At 37.5% G+C, this 10,420-nt stretch overlaps 2 protein-coding genes across 2 annotated transcripts; both read right to left on the minus strand.

Moving 5' to 3' along the window:
- Nucleotides 1-6,554: 6,554 nt before the first annotated feature.
- On the minus strand, nucleotides 6,555-8,000 carry LOC18008620. The gene is made up of 4 exons (XM_024154562.1): nucleotides 7,820-8,000; nucleotides 7,556-7,688; nucleotides 7,397-7,478; nucleotides 6,555-7,271 (listed from the first exon to the last, which is right to left on the minus strand). The coding sequence occupies exons 1-4, from the start codon at nucleotides 7,998-8,000 to the stop codon at nucleotides 6,555-6,557; spliced, it is 1,113 nt and encodes a 370-aa protein (XP_024010330.1).
- Nucleotides 8,001-8,364: 364 nt separating this feature from the next.
- Nucleotides 8,365-10,035, minus strand: LOC112085355. The gene is made up of 2 exons (XM_024154566.1): nucleotides 9,196-10,035; nucleotides 8,365-8,955 (listed from the first exon to the last, which is right to left on the minus strand). Exons 1-2 carry the CDS (start codon nucleotides 10,033-10,035, stop codon nucleotides 8,365-8,367), a joined length of 1,431 nt encoding a protein of 476 aa, XP_024010334.1.
- Between the last annotated feature and the right edge of the window lie 385 nt (nucleotides 10,036-10,420).

The raw sequence follows: 10,420 nt of genomic DNA on the forward strand, positions 1-10,420 counted from the left end.
AACCCTAAAGAATAGACTCAACCACGTAAACCTATCGTTTACATTCTAAGAGATAACAATTATATCGTTAAACAATGATAAACATAATTTAAACTAGAGGATAGTTATAAACCAAAAACATTATGATAATGATGTTAACAACGTATATTTGTTCTTCTTCGTTGATTGCTAGACGAAAAGATACAAAAGAGTCATTAAGAACGTTAACAATGTGAAAATTGGTTTGAGGCGATTTATCCTAAGAAGAAGTTTCACTCAACAAAAAAACTACTTTCTCTTTCTATCTGTTGTTTTTTTTTATCTTATTTGTTTTGAAAACCGCAAACAGTTGCATATGAGAGAGACAAAACTGTTCACTAACAAATTTTCATTATTTTTGGCTCCACCCCAAAAGAGAGAAGGCAAATGAAAGAATAATACCAATAGAGGTTTAATAGGGAATTCTCAGTGAACAGATGCATTTGAATAGTGCTGGATCAGAAGAGTTAATTTCCATAATATTAATTGATATCTACTCATAATACTCTTTTGTTATTCTCTATCTTTGATAATTTATTACAGTTTTAGTGCTTATTTTTTTTTCTTTAGTTGTTTAAAACTTCCTTACTTTATTGTTTTTATTTTTAATCTCATAATTTGCATTTTCATTTATTTTTGAGATTAAATTATTTTTGTTTGTTTAAAAAAAAATAACAGTCAAATTCAATCACTTGAAAAACTAAATGAAAAGACAAACTTAAAAATCAAATTATTTTAAATTTGTATATGTTTATGATGCTTTAAATTTAAATTGAATATTATATATGTTATGTTTTTTTTTTGTCAACAGCCTGAATACTTAGAACGGTTCAGTGATCCAAACAGGTGGTATCGAGTTAATATACATCACATCATAAGGATAGACTCCTGTACTTTATGCTAAGTTTTCTTGATATGTTATGCTTAAAATCCAATATTTTTTTAACATAGTTACAATAAAATTAAACAGTTTGTATATGCGTTAAATAGTTATTAGCTCTCATATGCTGAGTTTTAATCTCTCGAAAACTCCATTTAACTATTATATTAGGTGATTATCCGCACCATATACGGAGTAAATATTAATCACAATTTCGAATATACAAATATAATATAGAGATAGTTTCAGATTTAACCTATATTTCAAAATCAAACACCAAACTAACCTCTTTTTTTTTTCTCTCCAACTTTTGCCATTTTCTCACAATTTTATCTTTCCCACCGAAAATGTCATTATACATCTATTATTTTGATTTTTCTTTAATTTGGTTAAAGTCTCCTTGGTCCTCCTAAAGACTATTTATTTACGAAAATGCCATCTTTTTCAATTCCTTCAACCACGAAATAGGAATAAATGCTTCTCAACCAATTTTAAAGCTGTAATAAGTAAATATCTGAGCTCATTCACTCATAACCTTGCTCATTCTTTCATAATTTCTTCTCCAAAACATATGGGCTAAGTTACAATGCGTCGGGCCATGCATTTTCGGTGATTTCTGGTTACTCGACACCTGGGTTGTTTATTTTCGGAGAAATCCTTAGTTTTGGGTGTTTAAGAGAAACTTAGGCGAGCTCAATTTTGTTAAAGGTAATCCTCGCACTTCAATTTCTCCACATTTCAGTTTTTATATTGCGAAAGTAGACTTCTCGTGAAGTATACTGAAGTCTACTAGTCAACATAAGGTTATTTTTGCAATTGACTTCTTAAAAGTAGACTTCGTTAAACTTCACGAGAAGTCTACTCGACATCCTTTGAAAACAAAAAAAAAAACTTAGTAGACTTCGTTTGAAGGCTCAAGAAGTCTACTAAAGAAAAGAGGTTATTTTTGTAGTTGACCGTATTTTGACTTTTGGATTTAGACTTCCGTATGAAGTCTACTGTTTACGTCTACATAAGAAGTCTACCTTAAAGTTACTTTTGTAGTTTGACCAAAAACGTATAGGTCATTTTAGTGTTTGACTACTGTTTTTTTTAAATTAAAAAATTAAAAAAATTCTGAAAAACTTCAGTAAGACTTCCAAAAGAAGTCTACAGTTTGTAGACTTCTTTGTGAAGTCTACTTATATTTTTTGGTCAAACTTAGAAGGAATCCTTTTTTAGTAGACTTCATTGTGAAGTCTACTCATAAAATTCAATTGCAAAAATAACCTATTTTGTTCCGTAGAATTCTATTAAAAAGTAGACTTCAAAAGTAGACTGTCAGAGAAGTCTATTCTTACATGAAGTCTACAATAGAAGTCTACTTTGTTAGTCAATGCATCGGTCAAATGCTAAAGTAACCTTTTTCGACGGAAGTCTACTTCTGAAGTCTACTGAAGGAAAAGTCAACAGATTGGTCAATTGCAAAAATGACATGTTTTTAGTAGACTTCATTAGTAGTCTTCTCTATGAAAAAGTAGACTTCTCATCCAGTCTACATTTGAAGTCTGCTATAGAAGTCTATTTTTTGACGTTTTTTAAAAAATGTGTTTTAGGAAAATTTATAAAGTATTTTTCAAATTTTTTGGACTAGAATTGCTTCTTAGTAAGTGATTGAACTACCCAGTAAATTTCATTTCATTTCATTCGATATTTATTGTTGAATCAGAAGTTTCAATTTTTAAGCTAATTAGCTTATCAAAGTAGACTTCGTCGTGTAGTCTACTAATGTTCTTTTCTGGAGAAGTCTACTCTTGATACAAAAAGTCTGTATGCAGTGTTTGCTAATATGATTTATATGGTTATTTTTTCAGAGAATGGCTCAAATTCCAGTTGTGTACGGGGAGTGGAAGATTGAGGAGAATTCATGGCATTTTGTTGTTGACATGGGCAAAGGTGGAAGAATGTGGTTTTTGAACGATGGTTGCACCTTGGGGGAGCTTACTGAGATGGCGCGAGATGATTATAACTTGGGCAAGAAGACTGAGCTCATCGAGTTAACCTACTCACTACCAGTCTCAATGTTGCAAACTATGGCTCCAGATACACCTCCAATGCATGTCACCAATGATAGACAAGTTTCAAGCTTGATTGCGTTAAGCAGAGTGCATATGGTACGTCTTTGTGTGTCCACTCGAGTGGAGATGGATACTGAGGAGAACCAGGAAGGATCAGATGAAGATTTAGTTGAGGAGTCTGAGGAAAATTCAGAACATTCTACCGATGATGAGGCATTTCTGATGTGAACGAGGATGGAGAAGATGTCGACGATGCAGCTTACTCTGACGGAGAAGATTACAGTGTCTACGGTAAAGTGAAAGATGAAGATGAAGTCTATATTGAAAATGTCAGAAACAGATATGGTGAAACAGGAAGCACGCCCATATCATGGTCTGATTATATATATGTTAGGGCAAGTTTCTCTACATAAGAGAAGTTGTTATCAGAGGTTAGATTGACTGCGATAATGTTAAAATTTGCTTTTAAAACAGAGAAGTCTACAAAGACCCTGTTTGTGGCTAAATGTCGAGTGGAAGGATGTGCTTGGATGGTTAGAGCGAGCGTGAAGAATGATGCATCCACTTTTTGGGTGACAAAATATGTGAAAGACCACACATGTTCAATAGCCCATCGAATGGCTCAGCGTGGAAAGTCTACTCCTAAGTATATTGGCAAGCTGTTTATAAGCCATTTGGGCATCATTGATGGACTTACACCAGAACATGTCAGGGTTTCAATGAAGCATATGTTTGGCATCAAGATGGATTACACTACTTCATAAAGATCTTTGATATATACCCAACAATTGGTCAAGGGAACAGCTGAAGATGGATATGCGAGTCTCCCAGCTTACCTACATTCAGTGAACAAAGCCAATCTGGAAACTGTATCAGCTCTTCATGTAGATTCGAATAACAAATTCAAATATCTATTTCTCGCATTTGGAGCATCGATTGCCGGTTTTCAGTACATGAGAAGAGTTATTGTGGTTGATGGATATCATCTAACAGGGAAATACGAAGGTACTTTGTTGGTTGCCACCGCACAAGATGGAAACTTTCAGATTTTTCTTTTGGCCTTTGGAATTGTTGATGGTGAAGATGATGCTTCATGGGAATGGTTTTTTTCTAAACTGCGTGAATGTGTCTCAGATGGTTATCCTTTGGTGATAGTTTCTGATAGACATCTTTTTATTAAGAAAGCTTGTCAAACTGTTTTCCCATGGGCAAAACGAGGGATATGCTACTACCATCTACAACATAACATAGTAACAAAGTTTAGGGGGAAGCAGTTGCTGTACTTGGTAAAACGTGTGGCTTATGCTTACAACCTCTATGACTACAACCGGTACATGGCGGAGCTGAGACAGATCAAACCTGACCTTGCTGACTATTTGGAAGAAGCCGATGTCTCCCTTTGGTCCCGAGTTCATTTTGTTGGAGACAGATACAATATTAAGACTAGCAATGTCGCAGAGTCTATAAATGTTGCACTTAAGAAGGCCTGTGGCTATCCCATTTTATTCCTCTTGGATTTCATACGAGAGAAGCTTGGTCGGTGGTTTTTAAAACGCAGAGAGGATGCTTTGAGTCTCACAACACATAATACTCGGGGAGTGGAGTATTTGTTGGCGATTCGTGGACATTATGCAGATGCAATGGAGGTGGACCGAATTGACACTTGGAGATACTATGTGAAAAGAGGAACCAGGAATTGTTGATGTGAATGTGGTGTGTTTTATATCAAGAAGATCCCATGTTCACATGCTATTGCAGCTGCATTAGCCGGTGGGATAGCTGTGGATTCCCTTGTATGTCTGACTTACTCGAAAAACTACTTGTTTGCTGCATACTTTACCAACATATATCCCTAAATTTCAGAGGTCCAAGGAGTCCAACCATCAATATGTCTGCCACCAGGCATTCGCCGCAAACCAGGCAGACGGAAAAGTCTCGGTGTCAATCATGGCTAGAAATTTCTAGGAGGAAAAGCAAGAAGCCAAGGAAGCTACACAAACTATACAGCTGCTCACATACCCTACCGAATTGTGTAAGTTGAGCTAAACTCATCTAATATTAAATCATAGTATACAATATTGACAGTTTTATGGTTTACTAAACTTTGTGTCTCTCACTTAGACGTCGAAGATTCACCAGGACAATAACAAGAAGGCTCCGGAATAGGAGGACAAAGCTTCTATTGTTGTCAAGAAGTCTACTATGGAAATCAACTATAGAAGTCTACTATGGTAGTCTAATGTGGAAGTCTACTATGTATGTGATATTTTGTTTACGGTTATGTTTGAAACGACTTCATTTAAGTAACTGCTTTAACGACTTTAACATTGCGTATAACCGTTGTACCTGTTTGTCTACGGTATTTCTGCTTATAAATTCTCGGGTTTAGACGAATTATAGTTTCATTCCAGACCCTTAGAAGATGTCGAACCTGATAAACTTCAACTCTCTCCCTTCCGACATTCTGTGGGATATCCTCTTAAAAATCACATCTTGTTCATACGCTGCGCTCTGTAAAGCAAGGGTTTTCTCCAAACATCTAAATGAGATTTCTAATGAAGAGGGTTTTTTAAGAGCCGTTGATCTAATAACTTTGACCATTCCATGGGTCTAGGATCAACATGGGAGGGTTAACGCATTCTTTCGGCGCTGTTTGGAGTGTAAAAATGCTAAAGCACAATACCTACGAGGCGTTTCTCTAATCTTCTATGAAGACAACATCCAAGCAGTGTTAGATTTAATAAAGGTGTCATCAAATGGAGGATGCATCATGACTACTTACTCCATGGTTATGTTCTTTTTAACCATGGATGGCAGCCATGATGTATTTAACCACATTCGTGGTATACTTCCGGCAGAGGCAACGAATATGAAGAAGACTATGCAGCACATCAACATGTGTCCGACCACTTATAAGAAGCCTGACGAGTTTCACGAACCGGTCTTCCATGTTTTTGCTAAGGCACAATCAAGGAGTTGTGCTTGTATGAATCTGCGAAACCAGCACTGGATGGATGATGAAAGCCTTGTCGACTCATTTGGTGACAAACTCTACAGTCCTTGCTTCTGGAAGTTGGAATGTGCCATATTCTGGAAAACAATTCCTGGATTTGCAAATGAATGGCCGCGTTGAAATTAGTTGACTCCTTGTTTTATGTTTTTGTGTTTACTTATATGTTTAAATGACATTAGTAGACTTCTGTAGTAGACTTCATTTGTAAACTTATATTTATTGTATGCAACATATTTATGAGTTCTACTAAACTTTTTCCGTATACACTATCAGGAGTGCATGTTCAATAATATTTCACAGGATTCAGTGTTTAGGGTGAAATCGAAACTTATAAATACAAACATGTTAATTACTTAGTAGACTTCAGTATAAATACAATTACAACTTAGTAGACTTCAGTTTAATTACAATATTCTAAACAAAAATACAACATATTTGGCATTTTAATTATACGATAGGTGGTCAAAAACTTCCACACCTATCATCTACCAATTGCTAAAATGACCTGCAATCACATTGAAGGTCATTTATGCAAATAGCCCAAAAGTTGCCATAAAAATGAAAGTTAGTTTTAAATATGGATACCCTAAGCTTTCCTATCATAGATATCCAGCCCAGTTGCATCTAGCTTATCATGGCCCCTAACACCTATTTCGTCAAAGATCTCTGCAGCCATTTTCTCCCTGATTTGTCGAATATTTTTATCATAAAGTTGCGGAGGAAATGGCAAATCCAAAGCATGACACTCGATGTACTTCAGGCAGTACACTCCGCAATCACCACTATGAATGTTTTGAGGTATCTCCATACCTGGTACTCGCGAATGGGTGAACGGCGTGTAGGGGAATCTCCACTTGTCTTCATCAGGTACACAGGTCTGAAGAAGGTAGGGTATCATAACAACGAGAGGCTCCACAGCTTTGTCAATTTGGGTGTCAGATGCATGTTTGGTTCCAGCATGACTATCCCATATCGTGATATGCCTCGCCACAAATGAAACCCAGATAGCTACCCAATGGTCCCCCCTGATGTGCAACATTGAGTACAAATGGTCGACTTCATAGGCCCACGTCTTTTTAGTATGGCAGTAGATAGGTAATTTGCCAGTGTAGTACGAATACGCTCCAGGTGGTAGAAGTTTGCCAGAACCATCTTCATTCGGCTCAGAGTTTTTGAAGTTATTGTAGTCACGCCTCCAAACCGTAGCAAACATGGAGTTGAGGAAGCAAATCCGGTTGGATACAAACCACTCCAGATGCTTGGATAATCGCAGCCTGAGTACGTTAATATAAACTTTCATGTGCTGCACATTGATGAAAATAAGACATGAGTGAAGTCTGCAAACGAAGTCTACTATAGAAGTCTACATATTAGGTCTACGTATGAAGTCTAACTATGAAGTCTAATATGAAATAGTAAAACACTAACCGTATCAGCTAGCCATTTCTTCGGTGTCCGGAGAATGTAATACCACTCGATCGAAGAGTTTTTTGGACGTCTTGGATAGGCACTGTATAAGTGAAAAAGTCAGACAGGAAAATAATAATATCAGGAAGTCTACTTACATAAGTATAGAAGTCTACTTACGGGTTTGCTTTCACAAAGTTCATTAGAGTGGTATGCTTCGCCCTGACACCGGTTTGATCGAAAGGATCATATCCACGGACACGGCCAGAGTGAGATGCCGATGTTGGAATGATCGCCTTTGCGGTGCTATTTCCTAAGAAAGGACTCTTCTATGTCGCAGCCAGCTATCGGTTTCTGGCACTCGTTGCTCGGGCAACTATCTGAGCCGCTGCTCTGGCTTTGGCATTTTTGGCTAGTGCAACTGCGTCGAAGTCAACATCACACGTCTTCGGGTCAATTTCACAAAGCTAGGCTCGGGGGCCTCTTCTTCCTTCATGGCAGCCTTCTTTTCTTTTGCATCCCCGGGGGCGTTAACACTCTCACTTGCACCAACGTTGACATTATCTTTCATCGGAGCATTTTCTTTCTCTGAATTACTATGCAGTTTATTATCACAAACAGGCATGAATATACAAATGACAACACCATTGCTATAATTTAGTAACATGTTTCATCATAGTCTGAAAATTGTAAACAACTAATTTTTAAAACATAAGTAAATAATCTCACATGGTACATAGCACTATTAAACATGTTCGAATTCAAATGACATTAGTATTAAGTGTTCCTATCTTTTGATGATCTTGTTCGCATGAAATGTTTTCATATAAGCGGAGGGTTTTTGGTACTAACTAGTTTCAAATGACATTAGTATTAAGTGTTTCATCATAGTCTGAAAATTGTAAACAACTAGTTTTTAAAACATAAGTAAATAATCTCACATGGTACATAGCACTATTAAACATGTTCGAATTCAAATGACATTAGTATTAAGTATTCCTATCTTTTGATGATCTTGTTCGCATGAAATGTTTTCGTATAAGCGGAGGGTTTTTGGTACTAACCCCTTCATGCTTCTTGGATCCAGTGACCTGCTGCTGGGTTGGCTGAACATTGTCCTTAACCTCTTCCTCAGTGTGCTTCGCCGACCCTATAGTCAACTCCTCTACCGCGCGCTTTACAGATTCAACCTTGTTGGTGAGAAGTTTGATCTGCTTTTCACAGCTACCAAGACCATTCAGCATCTTGGTTGTAAAGCTTTTGAAGCATTGGTCAAAGTGCGCTTTCAAAGTAGTGACAACTCCGACCCCTTCATCACCAACGAAAGAGGCGGCAGAGGCAGAGGCTGTGCAGGTTCTCTTGCGACTTGCTTCATCTGAGGGAAGGCTCCTCTTTCCTGCTTCTGCCTTGACGATGTGTGCACCCAAAACACCTTCCAAAGGCCAGTGGTTTTTTGAGAACTTGAAATGGGGGTCATGGATTGCATTGACAATCTTGAAAATATTCGAATCCTGTTCCTCATCATCCCAAATTGGAAACATATCCGCCAAGTCCTTAGCCACGCAGCACTGTATGCGAGCCTGGAAAACACAATAAGTAAATGAATTACTAGCCATATGAAGCCTGGAAAAACTATGTATGAAGTCTACCATTGAAGTCTACTACTGAAATCTACAACTGAAGTCTCCCACTATCAAGATTTTATATAGAAGTCTACGCATGAAGTCTGCTCCTGAAGTCTACTTTGTAAATTCATTACTACATAGAAGTCTATTACGGAACAAGACTTCTAAATGAGAATGACTAGAATAATACAGTACCTGTTTTAGCATGTTGGCTTTGACGTTCTTTCGTCCTCTTGATCCTTTGTAAGCCAGCATAAGAGGTGTAGGATCATTTGGCAATGGTTCGCCAAATTCAGCAGCAAAATCCGGCAAAGCATAGTACACCCACACTTGAAGAGCTTGCACAAATCCTTCTATATGAATGTTTTTGCTGAGATCTTTCTCCTTAACAGACTTGATCAGATGATGAAAAGCAATTCGTCCCCATGGGAACTCCTTAAAACCTTCGAGATCCATCACTAGTCTGGCATGGTTGACATTTGTGGATAAGCCTGGTCTCGTTGCCACTATGAAACCAGCGTAGATCCCAAGATATCCCAACCGCAGCCTATCATCCCGAGACCATGATGAGCAGTTGGAACAGGCTTCAATAATTTCGATAGTGCTTGGGCCCGACTCGACATCGACCCCCATTAGCTCCCAAAATGCACGCATGTCATCGGAAAGCTCAAGATCAGTTACAGCCAAGTCATCCACGTACCCGCAGTTGAGTCCGGTGATCTCCTCAAACTCATACAATGAAAACCGAACTGGAGTGGTACCAATAAGGCTCCATATCTCGTACCTCTGCTTGCAAACTATCTGAAAGGTCAGCATGTGGTGCACCAGCTTAGAAGCCCAACCAAAATCCAAGTCGTGGAACTTTAAAAAGACACCCAACGGTGACTCGTAAATCTCTTCCCATTCATCCTCTTGTAGAGCTGACTTTAGTGCAGGTACCAGCCTATAATCATCAGCATAATAGCCGATGCTTTTATCCGGGACTGGCTCACCGCCTTTGGTGTACAGTCTTCTAGGGAATTCAGAGGCCACCATTGTCTAACATAGATTTCTGCATCGACGGTAACAAAGCTCTAATAAAAAAACTAGTTATAACTAATGGTTTGAAACTATACAGGAATGAAGTCTACTTTTACAAAATGAAGTCTACTTTTTGATACAATGAAGTCTACTTTTTCAAAATGAAGTCTACTTTTTCAAAATGAAGTCTACTTTTACAAAATGAAGTCTACTTTTGCAACATGAAGTCTACTTTTACAAAATGAAGTCTACTTTTTTGCAAAATGAAGTCTACTATTGCCAAAGGAAGTCTACTTTTGCCAAAGGAAGTCTACTTTCACATTCTAAGTACAATCCGAGTCGAGAAGTCTACTGAAGCTAACTGAAGCAATCTAAACATCAAAAAAACAGTATATAAAGT

This window comes from Eutrema salsugineum, unplaced genomic scaffold (genome assembly GCF_000478725.1).
Source record: "Eutrema salsugineum unplaced genomic scaffold, Eutsalg1_0 scaffold_9, whole genome shotgun sequence".
Classification (NCBI taxonomy): domain Eukaryota; kingdom Viridiplantae; phylum Streptophyta; class Magnoliopsida; order Brassicales; family Brassicaceae; genus Eutrema; species Eutrema salsugineum.